Source organism: Salvelinus sp. IW2-2015, linkage group LG17, assembly GCF_002910315.2.
Source record: "Salvelinus sp. IW2-2015 linkage group LG17, ASM291031v2, whole genome shotgun sequence".
NCBI classification, from domain to species: domain Eukaryota; kingdom Metazoa; phylum Chordata; class Actinopteri; order Salmoniformes; family Salmonidae; genus Salvelinus; species Salvelinus sp. IW2-2015.
The window spans coordinates 30,544,907-30,564,243 of NC_036857.1; the positions used below are offsets into that span (position 1 = coordinate 30,544,907).

General features: G+C 44.7%; 1 protein-coding gene across 1 annotated transcript in view; it reads right to left on the bottom strand.

Annotated features, from left to right (window-relative positions):
* Positions 1-19,337, bottom strand: part of LOC111976456 (disco-interacting protein 2 homolog B-A) — a 73,958-nt gene that overhangs the window by 31,400 nt on the left and 23,221 nt on the right. Inside the window, 5 exon segments of the mRNA XM_024005292.2 lie at positions 1,020-1,166; positions 1,417-1,650; positions 2,222-2,347; positions 2,723-2,902; positions 10,912-10,983. Coding sequence (XP_023861060.2) covers positions 1,020-1,166; positions 1,417-1,650; positions 2,222-2,347; positions 2,723-2,902; positions 10,912-10,983 — 759 coding nt within the window.

The window sequence follows — 19,337 nt, forward strand, 5'->3', positions numbered from 1 at the left end:
GTATACAGTGTGTGGTTGTTGTTCTACCAGTGTGTATACAGTGTGTGGTTGTTGTTCTACAGTGTGTTATACAGTGGTGTTGTTGTTCTACAGTGTGTGTTGTGTTCTGCAGTGTGTGGTTGTTGCTCTGCAGTGTGTTCTACAGTGTGTTGTTGTTGCTCTACAGTGTGTGGTCTGCAGTGTGTGGTTGTGTCTCTACAGTGTGTTCTACAGTGTGTGGTTGTTGCTCTACAGTGTGTGTTCTAAGTGTATGGTGGCTTGTGTTCTGCAGTGTGTGGTTGTTGCTCTACAGTGTGTTCTGCATTGTGTGGTTGTTGCTTACAGTGTGTGGTTATTGCTCTACAGTGTGTTCCACATTGTGGGGTTGTTATTCTACAGTGTGTGGTTGTTGTTATACAGGTGTGTTTTACAGTGTGTGGTTGTTGTTCTACGTGTGTGGTTGTTGCTATACAGTGTGTTCTACAGTGTGCGGTTGTTGTTCTGCAGTGGTGGGTTGTTGTATACAGTGTGTCTATAGTGTGTGGTTGTTGTTCTGCAGTGTGTGGTTGTTGTTCTTATAGTGTGTGGTTGTTGCTCTCTACAGTGTGTGGTTTGTTGCTATACAGTGTGTGGTTGTTGCTCACAGTGTGTGGTTGTTGCTATACAGTGTGTTCTATAGTGTGTGGTTGTGTTCTGCAGTGTGGTGGTTGTTGTTCTACAGTGTGTGGTTGTTGCTTCTAACAGTGTGTGGTTGTTGGCCTACAGGTGCTGTGGTTGTTGTTCTACAGTGTGTTCTGCAGTGTGTGGTTGTTGTTCTACAGTGTGGGGTTGTTGCTCTACAGTGTGTGGTTGTTGCTCTACAGTGTGTGGTTGTTGTTCTACAGTGTGTGGTTGTTGCTATACAGTGTGTTCTACAGTGTGTGGCTGTTGCTCTACAGTGTGCTCTAGTTTTTCTACAGTGTGTTCTACAGTGTGTGGTTGTTGCTCTACAGTGTGTTCTGCAGTGTATGGTTGTTGCTCTACAGTGTGTGTGTGCATACCGTCAGCGGTGGTATCCAGCATGCTGGTGCGGCTCTGTCCTCGGGGCAACCCCCTGGACATAGCATTGGGGGGCAGGTCCACCCTGGAGTCCACCCTTGAACCCCTCTCAGGGGTGTAGGACGTCACATCTGGGGGGACACTGTTCTCTGGAGGAGAAGGGACAAGGAGGTTTAATATTCTAAAGTAAACTTACCTAAAGCTGTGGCGGTACGGACAATGCATGTTCATTTAGAAAGTGTCTCTGAGGGTACGAAGGGCTGTTATGTGTGTGTGCGCGCGAGTCAGTTTTACCAATGCGTGTGCGTGTAAGGAATATGGATTACGTGTGTGCAGGGTGTGTTTGTCTTACCTATGTGTGGGGTGTGTGTGATTACAGAGTGTGTGTGTGTGTGTTACCTATGCGTGTGCTTGCCAGTATGTCGGCCAGTGCTGAGGTGGGCTGCGGCTGCGGTTGCGTCTGAGTCTTATTTTCCCCGTGGGACAGGGTGGAGGAGGCGGAGGAGGAGGTGGAGGAGCTCTGCACTGAGCGGTTGATCCAGTAGTCTGGGCTCTGGAGACTCTGGACCAGCGCTGCACTCAGAGTCGCCTGGCGACGCAGAGAACCTTCGTCCTCAGACGCTGACGATGTGTCTGACAGGGAGACAGAACGAGATGTATTTAGTAGATGACGCGTGGTGAGCTTTGTAGCACAAAATGGCTGCCTTGGCAGCACCCCAGATGGGTTATATACAGTGTTTGTGGACACCCAATACTCCTGCTCTTATTGGGGCAAAAGCAGTGATAACCTAACCAACCATCCCTGGTCCTGATGATGAGCTACAGGGTATGCAGGATTTTGTCCCAACCCACACCTGAATCAACTCATCAAAGGTTGTCTAGTTACTGAACATCTAGACTTTGAATATGCTGAATCAGGTGTGTTAGTGCTGGGCTGGAACTAAAGCCTGCACAGTGCGCACCCTGTATTTTCTCTCTCCGGGACCAGGGTTAGTTATTGACCACTACAGTGTACTACTCAAACATGGCAGGGTTGGGGTCAATTCCATTTCAATTCATAAAGTAAACCAAATTCCAATTCTAAAATCTCCTCATTGAAAAGCATTGAAGAGAATTGGAATTCCAGTGTACTTCCTGAATTGTGTGGAATTGAAATGGAATTGACCTCAACCCTCAAACATAGTTTGATCTCTATGGTAGTGACCTGGAGGGGTGCAGTTGTCTACGGGGGACTGGACGAAGGCTGAGCGGCGCTTGGTGGGCATGGGCAGTGCCATRTTCTCCTCCTTGTGTTTGGCCAACGCTGCCTGTACCGCCTCCGTGTGGATATCTGACAGAGAGGGTGAGAAAGAATGAGAACAAAAAAAAAACAGGGATGAGGAATGGAAAAAGTAGGTCCGTCACTGCACCAACTGTGGTCCACTAGACTCCTCTGTCACAATCAGAACCAACCACTATCCCTAAGCAAGGCAGCAGCTCCCACACATCCCACTTCTACTGTGGTGCCATGCATGTTAGAGGTTTGTGTCATTTTTATGAAATTGCACTTAGTCTACTTCCCATGTAAATATCCTTTGCTATGTTGCTGCTTTTAAATCTGTCATTTCCTCTGAATGTACTGTGTTTGCTGCTAAATGAATGGCCTCATTGAGGACATTAACGTTTTCGGAATCTGAATCTGTGACGTATGTATGTGTGTCTGTACCTGATCTGTAGCGGTCATCCCTTGCCCCCCCGCTGCGGTTTCTGCGGCCCCCGGAGGAAGAAGAGGGGCCAGAGGCCTCAGGACTGGCAGGGCTACGGTCAGAGCTGGCAGGGCTGGGCTCACCACTGGTAGGGCCGGAGGACGACTGCTGCTGGACGTCTGGGAGAGGCAGATCCACACCTGGACAGAGAGGAACGAGGAGATACTCAGCACCTAGCTCTAATACACACACACATACTAGGGCTGGGCGATATGGCCAAAAATCATATTTCTTTTTCAAACTTATGGGCGATTCACAAAATACACTATATATACAAAAAAGTATCTGGACACCCCTTCAAATTAGTGGATTCACCTATTTCAGCCACACACGTTGCTGACGGGTGTATAAAATCAAGCTCACAGCCATACAATCTCCATAGACAAACATTGGCAGTAGAATGGCCTTACTGAAGAGCTCAGTGACTTTCAAATGTGACACCGTCATAGGATGCCACCTTTCCAACAAGTCAAGTTCGTCAAATTTCTGTCCTGCTAGAGCTGTCCCGGTCAACTGTAAGTTCTGTTATTGTGAAGTGGAAACGTCTACGAGCAACAACGGCTCAGCCACAAAGTGGTAGGCAACACAAGTTCACCGAACAGGACCACTGAGTGCTGAAGTGTGTAGTGCGTAAAAATGCTCTGGCCTCGGTTGCAGCACTCACTGCCGAGTTCCAAACTGCCTCTGGAAGCAACATCAGCACAAGAACTTATCATTGGGAGCTTCATGAAATGGGTTTCCATGGCCGAGCAGTGGCACACAAGCTTAAGATCACCATGCCCAATATCAAGCGTTGTCTGGAGTGGTGTAAAGCTCGCCGCCATTGGACTCAGGTTCTCTAAAGTGATGAATCACGCTTCACCATCTGGCAGTCTGACGGACTAATCTGGGTTTGGCGGATGCCAGGAGAACGCTATTTGCCCCAATGCATAGTGCCAACTGTAAAGTTTGGTGGAGGAATAATGGTCTAGGGCTGTTTTTCATGGTTCGGGCTAGGCCCCTTAGTTCAAGTGAAGAGAAATCTTAACACGACAGCATACAATGACATTCTAGACGATTCTGTGCTTCCAACTATGTGGCAACAGTTTGGGTAAGGCCCCTTCCTGTTTCAGCAGGACAATGGCCCCGTGCACAAAGCGAGGTTCATAAAGAAATAGTTTGTCGAGATCGGTGTGGATGAACTTGACTGGCTTGCACAGAGCCCTGACCTTAACTCCATCAAACACCTTTGGGATGAATTGGAACGCCGACTGCGAGCCAGGCCTAATCGCCCAACATCAGTGCCCAACCCTCACTAATGCTCTTGTGGATGAATGGAAGCAAGTCCCCACAGTAATGTTCCAACATCTAATGGAAAGCCTTCCCAGAAGAGTGGAGGCTGTTATAGCAGCAGGTGTCCACATACTTTTGGTCATCAAATCAAGCTTTATTTATACAGCACATTTCAGACATGGAATGGAACTCAATGTGCTTAAAAAAAATAAAAAAAGTTAATAAAAGCTGAAACATTTACTATACAATAAACATAAGATAAAAAACAAAAGAATGACAAACTGAACTACTAAAAACCACCCTAAAGAAAATAAAAAAGTTTTAAGATCTCCTTTTAAAAATGTCCAGTTTCAGCCCCCTCAGGCAGGCTATTCCAGAGGCTGGGGGCATAATAACTAAAGGCTGCCTCTCCATGCCTCTTGGTCCTAGGCTTTGGGATAGTTAAAAGGCTAGTGCCAGAGGACCTGAGGGACCAACTGGGTGCTTAACTTAAAAGCATGTCTGACATGCATTGAGGTGCACAGTCGTGGATAGATTTTTTTTAAACAATATAAAAATGAAAAAAAATAATAATAAAAAAAACTCACAGGCAGCCAGTACAGAGACCTTAAAACCGGTGTAATGTGTGCTCTCCGTGTGGTCCTGGTCAGTACCCATGCTGCAGCATTCTGTATGCTTTACAGTTGAACAATGGCTTTCTTGGGTAGAACAGACAGGAGGAGAGCATTACAGTATTCAAGCCTGCTTGTAATAAAAGCATGGATTAGTCTATCTGTATCAGCCGGTGAGAGAAACGGCCTCAGCTTGGCAATGTTCCTCGGTGTTAAAAAACATTTTTGGTTACCTTCCTAATGTGCGATTCAAAGTTCAAAGTTCAGAATCTAAAATAATACCTAGCTTTTTTACCTGGTGTTTTATCTCTATTGCCCGTGAATTAAAATGTGCGGCTAGATTCTCTCTCTGTGCTTTGACTCCAACAATAAGTACGTCGGCATTGTCTTGATTTAGCTGGAGGAAGCTGTGAGCCGTCCAAGTATTTAAATCACTAACACAGTTGAATCATTTATCCGTGGAGCTAAAATCCTCTGGTGACACAGATATTGTGTATCGTCTGCGTAGCAGTGAAAATCAATGCTGTGTTTTATGATAACGCTGCCAAGGGGTAACATATATAAACTGAACAGTACCGGACCCAAAACCGAACCTTGTGGAACGCCACATGTGATATGTATTTACTCTGAGTTATGTTCACAAACAATAGTACGCACGTATAAACACCATGGGACCACGCAGCCGTCCTACCGCTCAGGAAGGAGACACGTTCTGTCTCCTAGAGATGAACATACTTTGGTGCGATCAATCCCAGAACAACAGCAAAGGACCTTGTGAAGATGCTGGAGGAAACAGGTACAAAAGTATCTATATCCACAGTAAAACGAGTCCTATATCGACATAACCTGAAAGGCCGCTCAGCAAGGAAGAAGCCACTGCTCCAAAACCGTCATAAAAAAGCCAGACTACGGTTTGCAACTGCACATGGGGACAAAGATCGTACTTTTTGGAGAAATGTCCTCTGATCTGATGAAACAAAAATAGAACTGTTTGGCCATAATGAACACTGTTATGTTTGGAGGAAAAAGGGGGAGGCTTGCAAGCCGAAGAACACCATCCCAACCGTGAAGCACGGGGGTGGCAGCATCATGTTGTGGGGGTGCTTTGCTGTAGGAGGGACTGGTGCACTTCACAAAATAGATGGCATCATTAGGCAGGAAAATGATGTGGATATATTGAATCAACATCTCAAGACATCAGTCAGTAAGTTAAAGTTTGGTCGCAAATGGGTCTTCCAACTGGACAATGACCCCAAGCATAATTTGAAAGTCGAGGCAAAATGGCAAAATGACACAATCCTGTGTCGGAGCTCTATGGACATTTCCTTCGACCTCATGGCTTGGTTTTTGCTCTGACATACACTATCAACTGTGGGACCTTATGTACACAATTGTGTGCCTTTCCAAATCATGTCCAATCAATTGAATTGACCACAGGTGGACTCCAATCAAGTTGCTGACACATCTCAAGGATGATCAATGGAAACAGGATGCAACTGAGCTCAATTTCAAGTCTCGTGGCAAAGGGTCTGAATACTTATGTAAATAAGGTCTATTTTTTTAATACATTTGCACATTTTAAAAAAACTTTTTGCTTTGCCATTATGGGGTCTTGTGTGTTTTTATTTAATCCATTTTAGAATAAAGCTGTAACGTAACAAAATGTGGAAAAAGTGAAAGGGTCTGAATACTTGTAGAATGCACAGTATCCAGGGTACCAGTATCGAGTCGCTGTGCAGGGGTACAAGGTAATTGAGGTAGCTACATACTGTACATATACAGAAGGTAAAGTGACAAGGCAACAGGATAGACAGTAGTAGTATCAGCATAAGTGGTCAATGTGAAAGCGTGTATGTGAGTGTGTATGTCCACAGTGTACATGTGTGTGCATATAATGTGTGTGTGGGCGTGTGTTTGGTTGCCAGTGTAAGTATGTGTGAGTGTGTAGGTAGAGTCCAGTGTGTGGGTAGAGTCCAGTGTGTGGGTAGAGTCCAGTGTGTGGGTAGAGTCCAGTGTGTGGGTAGAGTCCAGTGTGTGCAGAGTCAGTGAAAGAGAGTTAGTGCAAAAAAGGGTCAATACAGGTAGCCATTTGAATAGCTATTTAGCTGTCTTTTTTTTTTTAGAAGTCTTGCGGTTAGAAGCTGTTCAGGGTCCTGTTGGTTCTAGACTTGGTGCATTGGTACCGCTTGCCACGCGGTAGCAGAGAGAACAGTGTGGGGCTTGAGTGGCTTGAGTATTTGACCATTTTTGGGGCCTTCCTCTGACACCGCCTGGTATAGAGGTCCTGGATGTCAGGGAGCTCGACTCCAGTGATGTACTGAGCCATACGCGCTGTAGTGCCAAGCAGTCGGATGCCAAGCAGTTGACATACCAAGCGGTGATGCAGTCATTCAAGATGCTCTCGATGGTGCAGCTGTAGAACCTATTGAGGATCTGAGGTCCCATGCCAAATCTTTTCAGCCTGCTGAGGGGGAACTTTGTTGGTGTGCTTGGACCATGATAGATTCTTAGTGATGTAGATATTGAGGAACTTGACGCTCTCGACACGCTCTACTACAGCCAAGTCGATGTGAATGAGGCGGGCTCAGTCCTCCGTTTCCTGTAGTCTATGATCAGCTCCTTTGTCTTACTGACGTTGAGGGAGAGGTTGTTGTCCTGTCACAACACTGCCAGGTCTCTGATTTCCTCCCTATAGGCTGTCTCATCGTCTTCGGTGATCAGGCCTTCCGCCGTCGGCAAACTTAATAATGGTGTTGGAGTCGTGCTTGGCCAGTGTGACCAAGGAGTACAAAAGGCGATTAAGCATGCACCCCTGAGGGGCCCCTGTGTTGAGGGTCAGTGTGGCGGATGTGTTGTTGCCTATCCTCACCACCTGGGGGTGTCACGTCAAGAAGTCCAGGATCCAGTTGCAGAGGGAGGTTTTCAGTTCCAGGGAACTTAGTTTAATGATGCGCTTCAAGAGCACTATGGTGTTGAATGCTGAGCTGTAGTCAATGAACATCATTTTCACATAGGTGTTCCTTTTGTCCAAGTGGGAAAGGGCAGTGTGGAGCTTAGCTCGTCTGGTAGGCTTGTATCACTGGGCAGCTTGTTGCTGGGTTTCCCTTTGTAATCCGTGATAGTTTGCAAGCCCTGCCACATCCAATGAGTGTCAGAGCCAGTGTAGTATAAGCGTCCGGGTTAGTCTCCCACTCCTTGAAAGCGGCAGCTCTAGCCTTTAGCTCAGTGCAGATGTCTGTAATCCATGGCTTCTTGTTGGGATATGTACAGTTGAAGTCGGAAGTTTACATACACCTTAGCCAAATACATTTAAACTCAGTTTTTCACAACTCCTGACATTTAATCGAAGTAAAAATTCCCTGTCTTAGGTCAGTTAGGATCATCACTTTATTTTCAGAATGTGAAATGTCAGAATAATAGTAGAGAGAGTGATATATTTCAGCTTTTATTTCTTTCATCACATTCCCAGTGGGTCAGAAGTTTACATACACTCAATGAGTATTTGGTAGCATTGCCTTTAAATTGTTTAACTTGGGTCAAACGTTTCGGGTAGCCTTCTACAAGCTTCCCACAATAAATTGGGTGAATTTTGGCCCATTCCTCCTGACAGAGCTGGTGTAACTGAGTCAGGTTTGTAGGCTTCCTTGCTCGCACACGCTTTTTCAGTTCTACACACACATTTTCTATAGGATTGAGGTCAGGGCTTTGTGATGGCCACTCCAATACCTCGACTTTGTGGTCCTTAAGCCATTTTGCCACAACTTTGGAAGAATGCTTGGGGTCATTGTCCATTTGGAAGACCCATTTGCGACCAAGCTTTGACTTTCTGACTGATGTCTTGAGATGTTGCTTCAATATAGCCACATCATTTTCCTGTCTCATGATGCTATCTATTTTGTGAAGTGCACCAGTCCCTCCTGCAGCAAAGCACCTACAGGATGCTGCCACCCCCGTGCTTCACGGTTGGGATGGTGTTCTTCAGCTTGCAAGCCTACCCCTTTTTCCTCCAAACATAACGATGGTCATTTTGGCCAAACAGTTCTATTTTTGTTTCATCAGACCAGAGGATATTTCTCCAAAAAGTATGATCTTTGTACCCATGTGCAGTTGCAAACCATAGTCTGTCTTTTTTATGGCGGTTTTGGAGCAGTGGCTTCTTCCTTGCTGAGCGGCCTTTCAGGTTATGTTGATATAGGACTCGTTTTACTGTGGATATAGATACTTTTGTACCCGTTTCCTCCAGCATCTTCACAAGGTCCTTTGTTGTTGTTCTGGGATTGATTTGCACTTTTCACACCAGAGTACGTTCATCTCTAGGCGACAGAACGTGTCTCCTTCCTGAGCGGTATGACGGCTGCGTGGTTCCATGGTGTTTATACTTGCGTACTATTGTTTGTACAGATGAACATGGTACCTTCAGGTGTTTGTAAATTGCTCCCAAGGATGAACCAGACTTGTGGAGGTCTACAATTGTTTTTCTGAGGTCTTGGCTGATTTATTTTGATTTTCCCATGATGTTAAGCAAAGAGGCACTGAGTTTGAAGGTAGGCCTTAAAATACATCCACAGGTACACCTCCAATTGACTCAAATTATGTCAATTAGCCTATCAGAAGCTTCTAATGACATGACATAATTTTCTGGAATTTTCCAAGCTGTTTAAAGGCACAGTCAACTTAGTGTATGTAAACTTCTGACCCACAGGAATTGTGATAAGTGAAATAATCTGTCTGTAAACAATTGTTGGAAAAATGACTTGTGTCATGCACAAAGTAGATGTCCTAACCGACTTGGAAAAACTACAGTTTGTTAACAAGAAATTTGTGGAGTGGTTGAAAAACGAGATTTAATGACTCCAATCTAAGTGTATGTAAACTTCAACTGCACGGATGCTCACTGTGGGGACGACGTTGTCGATGCACTTAATTATGAAGCCGGTGACTGAGGTGGTGTACTCCTCAATGCCATCGAATGAATCCCGGAACATATTCCAGTCTGTGCTAGCAAAACAGTCCTGTAGCTTAGCATCCGCTTCATCGGACCACTTCCGAATTGAGTGTCACTGGTACTTCCTGTTTGAGTTTTTGCTTGTAAGCAGGAATCAGGAGGATAGAGTTAATGTCAGATTTGCGAAATGGAGGGCGAGGAAAAGCTTTGTATGCATCTCTGTGTGTGCAGTAAAGGTGATATCGTTTTTTCCGTAGTTGCACAGGTGACATGCTGGTAGAAATTAGGTAAGATGGATTTCATTTTTTCCTGCATTAAATCACTGGCCACTAAGAGCTTCGCTTCTGGGTGAGCATTTTCTTGTTTACCTATGGCCCTACACAGCTCGTTGAGTGCGGTCTTAGTGCAAGTAGACAGGTATGAAAAATATAGATCTCTTGTAAATAGTATGGTCTACAGTTTATCATGAGGCATTGTAACTCAGGCGAGCAGAACCTCGAGACTTACTTAATATTAGAGATTGCCCACTAGCTGTTAACAAAGAGACACATACCCCCCGCCCTTGGGTTTATGAGACGCTGCCGTTCTGTCTTGCCAATGTATAGAAAAAACAGCTAGATTTATATTAACCATGTCCTCGTTTGAAATTTAAAACGGTTAAGGTTAGGTACCGGCTTATGTTTAGAGTAAGGGTTTAGGGTAGGGTCGTTCGAAGGATCTCACTAAGCATTGTACTTCGTTTGAGCAGCAATGCAGCTGTTCCGTCATCCACCACTAGAGTGCAGCAGAGAGCCATACACTCTCCCATCGCCATAGGAACACACAGACAGAGGAAGGTCAAAAACAGATATAGTGGAAAAACAATTATGGGGAAGTCAGTTCAGTAACCCACTATTTGTGGAACAGTTTTGGTTTCTCTGTGCATTCTTTCCCCATAAAAATGACTTGTTGGTACAAAACTGACTCAGTTGATGAGTTTGGTCATTGCTGTCAGTTGGATTGAAAAGGCATTTGTTTGAGTCTGGGGTTAGGCTGAAAACAGATAGTCATGTCTTGTTCTCTCTGCTGCTATGTCATCTGCGCGTGGATGATGAATATCAAGAGAGGTCAGAGAAGAAGAGAGCAATGAGGAGGAAGACAATAGTAGAGCGGGATGAGGAGGAGGAGAAGGGACTGAAAAGACGAGAGAGGAGATGTAGTATGAAGAATATATAAAAGGACAACAACAAAAGGGACAGAAAGAAAAGGATAAGAGGGGGAGATGTGTCTTACTGAGGAAGGTGAAAAGAGAAGAGGAGAGAAGAGAAAGGCCAGTACTTACTGGTGATCTGAGGGAGGAAAGGGGCCAGCAGCTTGGCTCGTTTCTTCTCATAGCCCTTCTGTGTGATGTCACCTAGCAGAGAAGAGAACAGGACACAGCCACGTTAGTCACCACACACTACCATCAATCAATAAATCCACGCACGCACACACACACACACACCACACACACACACACACAGTCTGGGGTTTCAGTATTAGGCCTTGATTGATAAAAACACTATTACAATCAATTAAGGTATAGGGCATCAAGATTGAGAGAACACTAACTCTACAGTCTCTGATTATAGACATGCACAGGCCGGTCAACACCCCACCCCCCTGTATCTTTCCAGTTTTATTAACAGGGAGAAACATGAAATAAGGAGGGAGACCGATAGAGTACAGAGAAGTGTGTTGGGACTGGGATTCGATCCCATGCAGCCAGGGGATTGCATTGGTGCCGAGGGCGGCAACCGTAACCGCTCAACCACTCTCAGGCATCCTAACACACTTCAAAAAACCTTCCAGGGGAGATTCTGTCAGCTTCGGGTACAGCTTCATATGTCCTGTGGCTCACTGCAAACAGAAACTAATGTTCATTTGTCACATGCGTGGTAAAACAACAGGTGTAGACTAACAGTGAAATGCTTACTTCAGGGTCCTTATCCAACAATGCACAGTAAAAAAAAAGAACAAATATAGAAATAGTGACACGAGGAATAAACACACAGTGAATAATGAATAATAATATTGAGTAAAAAGGATCAGGTAAGATTATCGTTTCCTCTCCTTAGTGGACAAATATGACAAGAGCACACAAATCCCAGGGCAGGCCAAGGAACGAACAAAAATGATTACAGCTACGGTTATAGCCTCCCACCAGAGAACAATACCAAAGTAAGCAAATCGAGCCACAGAATAGTAAACATGGACATGGCTTGCATCTCAAATGGCACCCTATTCCCTACTATATATAGGGCACTACTTATGGGCCCTCGGGTACCATTTGGGATTGTAGCCATGGCAAAAAAAAAGCAAGGAGGAAGCAATGGGAGGTAGTTTCACATGGAACCCAACTCCCCCCACACCCCCCTCTCCTCTTTTCCCCTCTTCTTCATTCTCTAGGGGGGTGTGGGGGTAGCGGGGAAGGGGGAGAGCGTTTGGCCCAGCCCTCCCACAACTGCAAAGAGCAAAGTCCAAACACTCCCAAGGCTCCCCCAAAACACACACACGCACGGGCACGCAGGCAGGCAGGCACACACACACGCATCCCCTTATCTGTGACCAGCGATAGCGTCACAGGGAGAGATAAGAGTCAGTGTAAGTGGAGTAGAGCGGAGACCTGGGGGTCTGTATCTCCGCATCCCATTCCTCCTAAACCTCCCTTAAAAGAGTAACTGTGATGATTTAAAAAAAACATTTTTTTTTTTAAATAGAAACTCAGATGTTTTAGGCTTAGTTATAGTGAAACATGTCAATTCTGGTCTTCATTTTGACAGTTTGTTGCAAAAGTGATGTATTTTGATATTTGAGTTCTTTTTGCCCCTAGTGGTTCAACTCTACCATTGAAATGGTGATGTAGAGCCTCTCAGTCACCTCAAGGGAGGGGATCGGCATGAAATACACTCCCTTCTAGATGTGCTGGGTGGTACCACCTCAAAGCTAACTATAAAAGCAAGTGACGGCGTGCCTTATTTGGCAATGGTCTTGATAAGTGGGGTGTGCCAAAATATTTAGCATGACGCTTCCTTGACTAGACGACTGACGTATCACAACATTTGTTTTTAAAAAGCAGTAAGGCACATTTCCGCATATGACCAAATTCAAGGTTTCTGCTTACCGTGCTTTTACGAAGAAAGAAAACATATAGGCTATGAGGATTACACGTTTATACTCATAGCTACATTCATCGTAATAACGGGCAACGTTATTGGGGTTGAGAGTTACCCTTTAAGGCATCCGCATGCTTCCATCCGAAACAGTTGGACACAGCTTGTGCATGAATTATGCACGGTTTTGGTCTTTGGCAAGGGTTTTTTCGGGCTGTTTGTGCACACGTAATTCTTTCTTGAGCAAAGTCCAACTTCAGGAACCAAAGTCTACGCCCCTTCGTTTGTGATTCGTCAAATGTCAGGGTGAAACTCAGTGTGGATTCAAAATGGCGAACAACTTGCAACTCGCTTGGTCGAGGAGGTACAGAAGTACCTGCACCTCTACAATTCCAGCCCTTGCATCATATAAAGACTAGCATGTAAAGGCCAATTCATCCGGAAGTACACAAAATGTTGCTCCTCATCAATTGGGCGCATTTGTTGGACCAGCATTGCATACAACCCCCTAAGTTGTTCCTTCTCTGTTGAGTGGTCGCACTGACTATCTTCTCCTTCTCTCGCCTTTTATATGTGTTGCTAGGTAAAGTGAATTTAGTAGATCCAGGGCAATTCCCATAACTTCCATTTTCTCGCCAGTCAAGTGTCTCTCTGTACACCATATTATTTCTACAGCGCGCCTCTTCCTTGCTTGGGTGTCGTCGTCACTTCCATTGTTTGGCCGTAGTTGAGTATTACGAGCACTATTTCCGCTCTTGCCCTTTTCAAGCGAACGTCTTTTTAAAGGAGTATGCGAGCGAGCACGCTCATTCGGTTTGCTTAGCTGAGTTCTACTAGGCGCCAGCCGAACCTGTCTGGGACGGCTTTATACCCCTACACCACCCCCTACTACAACTCCCACTGACTTGTGAGAACAAGTGGCCCCTCAAAGCCTTATTGACATGTGGAGGGACAGGGGTGGTGTGTGCTGCAGCCCAGACTAGAGGAAGATAAACGTGCAATGAGAGAAACTGGTTGGGGAAGTGAGAAGGAACAAATAACGTGAGGGAGCGAGAGAGAGAGACCGATGGAGGCATTTGATAAGCTGCTGGGCCTGGGGTGGTGTATGTTTTATCTTGAATGCACCGGCATCTCTCTCTGCGCTTGATATTACTGAGGTGAACAACAACTGTTGACATAGGGCTGAACATGAGAGAACTACCGTTGTGGGTGGTTTTTGGGGACAGTATTATTTGCAACGTCCATCAGAGAAAAGGGGCAGGGGCCACAAGAGTTCAATTCAAAACAACAGAGTGACTCAGTGTGTTGAGACAGAGAGAGAGACTGCAGGAGTGAGAAAGAGTAACAAAAAGAGAGACCTAGTAGGAAAAATAGAAAGAGTGATAGAGAGAAGGAGAGAAACCAACAAAGTGAGAGGAGAGAGAGCGAAAGAGAGAGAGAGAGTTCTGAGTGCTTTTTCATTCTGTGTCAGAGTGCTGTAGGGGCTCCCAGTATTCAGCAATGTGTTCATGCCTGGATACACACACTGTTACCACTGCCTGAAAATCTGGCACGGAAACAGCAACTACAAGACACACACAAACAGGGACACACACACACACACACAAACGTACGCAAAGGCCTACATTACAGACAAACACACTCTTTCCGTCTTTCACACAGAAAGTTGGCCCCACGCTCTGCCACAGTAAGTGGTAGATTGATGTTAGTGAGGAGTAGTGGACTGGAGCTCCATTGTGTGAGAGAGAGTTCTGAACTGTGACTGATGTTGGGTCATTAACACAGAGACAGAGGGGTGCCTGTACTGGTGATGGGGTGGGACACAACAACAGGCACAGACTGGCACCGCCACACAGCACCACCATAGACAACAGCAGACACCCAGACCTGGAGTTGGAGCTGGGCAGACAGAGTGGGCCGTGACCTGGTCAAGTCTGCACACACCAACAGTTTGTGAGCAACACTTGCTACAGTTTGTGTATTAGAGGAAGAAATAATGCTTTTGGGGAAACTGTTGCATGTTTTGAGAAATGTTTGTGTGTGTGTGTGTGAGCGCGTGCGTGTGTGAGAGGTCTAAGGGCAGGATATGAGCGTTACCCCACCCTGTCTCCCCTGCCAAAAGCAGTTCGCAGTTTATTGAGACTACAGGAATGTGCACCAAATGGCACCCTATTCCTGAAATAGTGCACCACTTTTGACTAGGGCACATAGGGCTCTGGTCAAAAGTAGTGCACTATATAGGGAATAGGGTGCAATTTGGGACACCACCTAAAGGAATGTGCTGATGGGAGAACAGTCTCCTAACTGACTGGGCCAACTGGCTCACTGGACAAACTGTGCATGTGTGAGATGCTATTCTGATAGTGTGTGTGTGTGCGCGTGCACAGGGCTTTTCTGTGGTGTGTGTGTATGTGTGTGATGCTATTCTGCGGAGTGTGTGAGTGTGTGTGTGAGTGTTTGACACTATTCTGTGGTGTGTGTGATGCTATTCTGCGGAGTGTGTGAGTGTGTGTACCGCTGGAGCAGGTTAATGCAGGGTGGGGGGGTTTTACAGTGTTTAGAAGAATGAGTGCTGAATTAGCTAGCGATGCAGTGGCACGGCGGGCCACCAGATCTATGTGTGTCAGAACAGCAGCACCAGTTAGGGCCGGGCAATATATCGAATTCATATGAATGTATGTTTTTGCGTGATCTTCCAAACGCCTGTATCGCAGAATCAAGATTTTGTTATTTTTTTCATTTTTATGGGCATTTATGTCCGCTTGTTTTCATGTTGTATTTTTGGAAAATGTATGCTCAGTTTGTTCCGCGTGGCATTGAGGTATCACGTATCGTACCGCTAGCAGCATTTTAGCCAAAGACTTATACAGTACTAGCTGTCTAGTCTGTGTTTCATAAATGTGTAATAAGCAGTGTTGTGTTCGAGACCACCTAAAACGAGACCGATTCAAGACCAAGACCAGAGCAAATTGAGTTTGAGTCAAGACCAAGACCGGAGGGGGGTGAGACTGAGTCATGACCGAGACTGGGAGGGGGACAAGCGGTCCGAGACCGAATCAAGACCGAGACCAGAAACATGCAAGTCCAATTCAAGACCATGATTGTAATTGTGTCAAATCACTACCCTCATAAGAGTTCAAAATGTCCAGTATTTCTGTGTTCATATTTCAGAACAACATATGGATTCTTTAGACATTCAGAATAGTTCAAAATACATTCTGAGGGAAAATAGAGCCACTCTACAAATGATTACTAACCCAAACACAGTGGGGAACAATGGGCCTTCTACGCCTTCAGAGAAGGGCCGAGGATTTCTAAAATAAGGATTATAATAATATTAATTACAGTGTATTCAGAAAGTATTCAGACCTCTTGACTTTTTCCAAATGTTGTTAAGTTACAGCATTATTCTAAAATGTATGAAATTGGGGGGGTTCTCATCAATCTACACCCAATACCCCCACAGGGGTATACCTTACAGACTTGTAAGTCAGCATTTGAACATATGATGACCTGGTCTTTACACTGGTTGTATTCGGTGCATGTGACAAATAAAATGTGATTAGATTTGAATGACAAAGCAAAAACAGGATAAGACATTTTAGCAAATGTATAAAATGAAAAATGAAATATTACATTTACATACAGTACCAGTCAAAAGTTCAGACACACCTATTCATTCCAGTGTTTATTTATTTTGACTATATTCTACATTGCAGAATAATAGTGAAGACATCAAAACTATGAAATAACACATATGGAATCATGTAGTAACCAAAAAAAAAAAGTGTTGAACAAATTAAATATATTTTAGATTCTTCAAAGCAGCCACCCTATCACTCTCATATCTTTTGGACTTGCCCCGCAATTGAAACTTACTGGGGAGAAATAAGATCTAACATTGGAAAAATTATGGGATTTGACATAGAACAAACATTCATTTCTTTGTAGTTGGGTGAAAAGCTGATAACTTACACAATAGAGAAAAGTACCTCTTGAAGGTCCTACTGGCAGCCAGTAAAAAGGCTGTCACTAGGAAATGGCCACAAAAAGACCCTCCCACAGTGACACAATGGATATTGCTAAAGACATTGTAGAAGAAATACACCACATGGAGCGTATGACCTTTGCTTTAAGAACACAAGAGGAGAGAGGCCAGGAATACTGTGAAAAATGGGTTTCGTACTTGAAAAAGGTTTCATTCAAAGATGTCAATGTAACTAATATGATGAAGGTATCATCACTGTAACTGACAGATCTTTTTTGTTGTTCTTTTATTTCACGTTATTTGTACTTTCTTTGTGTTCCTACAATAAAAACAAAGTATATATATATATTTTTTAAAGCAGTCACACCCTTTCCCTTGATGACAGTTTTGCACACTCTTGGCATTCTCTCAACTAGCTTCACCTGGAATGCTTTTCCAACAGTCTTGAAGGAGTTCCCACATATGCTGAGCAGTTGTTGGCTGCTATTCCTTCACTTTGCGGTCCAACTCATCCCAAACCATCTCAATTGGGTTGAGGTCGGGTGATTGTGGAGACCAGGTCAGCATATGGCACTCCATCACTAAAGGACACCAATAAGAAGTACTGTAGGTATTCAGACCCTTTACTCAGTACTTTGTTGAAGCACCTTTGGCAGCGATTACAGCCTTGAGTCTTCTTGGGTATGATGCTATAAGCTTGGCATACCTGTATTTTTATGGAGGTTCTCCCATACCTTCTCTGCAGATCCTCTCAAGCTCTGTCAGGCTGGATGGGGAGCGTTGCTGCACAGCTATTTTCAGGTCTCTCCAGAGATGTTCGATGGGTTTCAATTCCGGGCTCTGGCCGGGCCACTCAAGGACATTCAGAGACTTGTCCCAAAGCCACTCCTGCGTTGTCTGGGCTGTGTGCTTAGGGTTGTTGTCCGGTTGGAAGGTGAACCATCGCCTCAGTCTGAGGTCCTGAGCTCTCTGGAGCAGGTTTTCATCAAGGATCTTTCAGTACTTTGCTCTGTTCATCTTTGCCTCAATCCTGACTAGTCTCCCAGTCCCTGCCGCTGAAACACATCCCCACAGCATGATGCTGCCACCACCATGCTTCACTGTAGGGATGGTGCCAGGTTTCCTCCAGACGTGACACTTGGCATTGAGGCCAAAGAGTTCAAACTTGGTTTCATCAGACCAGAGAATCTTGTTTCTCATGGTCTGAGAGTCTTTAGGTACCTTTTTGGCAAACTCCAAGCAGGCTGTCATGTGCCTTTCACTGAGGAGTGTCTTCTGTCTGGCCACTCTACCATAAAAGCCTGATTGGTGGAGTGCTGCAGAGATGGTTGTGCTTCTGCAAGGTTCTCCAATCTCCACAGAGGAACTCTAGAGCTCTGTCAGTGACTATTGGGTTCTTGGTCACCTCCCTGACCAAGGCCCTTCTCCACCGATTGCTCAGTTTGGCCAGCTCTAGGAAGAGTCTTGGTGGTGCCAAAGATCTTCCATTTAAGAATGATGGAGGCCACTATGTTCTTTGGGACCTTCAATGCTGCAGAAATGTTTTGGTACCCTTTCCCAGATCTGTGCCTCGACACAATCCTGTGTCGGAGCTCTACGGACAATTCCTTCGACCTCATGGCTTTGTTTTTGCTCTTGCATGCACTGTCAATTGTGGGACCTTATATAGACATGTGTGTGCCTTTCCAAATCATGTCCAGTCAATTTAAATTTACCACAGGTGGACTCCAAACAAGTTGTTGAAACATCAAGGATGATCAATGGAAATAGGATGCAACTGAGCTCAACAGGATGCAACTTAGTTACATAGCAAAGGTTCTGAATACTTATGTAAATAAGGTATCGTTTTTTTATTAGTACATTTGTAAAAATTCTAAAAACCTGTTTTCGCTTCGTCATTATGGGGTATTGTGTGTAGATGGCTGAGGATATGTTAATATTTAATCAATTTTAGAATAAGGCTGCAAAGTATCAAAATGTGGAAAAAGTCAAGGGGTCTGAAAACTTTCCGAAGGCACTGTAAATGATTATTTTCAAGGATGTTCTGATTTAATCTCCTCAGTTTTGGTTAGAAAGGAAAGGGTTAACACCGGGGAGATAAATCTAGCTAGCCAAGTCAGCCATTGGCTAGGCCATGAGAAGCTAGATAAAGGCATCTGCCTTTCAACTGTATTAGGGCAAAATTTGTGAGTGACATTGGAATCAACCAATCACATCGAGTTAATGGGTGGGACATTTTTGACAAAAACGTATGGAAACTTCTGCCTTCTTGAAGAACAACAGGTCACTGTGCAATAGCGAGCAGTAGTTATCCCACGGTCTAGCTAGCTTTTGCTGTCGGCTAGTTTGCAGCGGCTGCAGCTGCAGCAGGTGTTATCAAAGAGGATGTTGTTGCTAATTTGTTAGCTTCTCCCTTTTCAAGAATAACGTTCAACAAGAAATTAGGTTTCAAATGATCATCTGGTGAGTGGAGCTGTGTTGTTTATTGCAGCGCGCTTGCTGCTGTTAGCCATCTCTTTGAAAATAACTTCTGTGTGTGAAACATTATTACATTTAAAGTGGAACTAACAACATTTTTGCTAAATTAAATCTTATAAAAATTTAAGAATGACACGCTTTTCAGAAAAA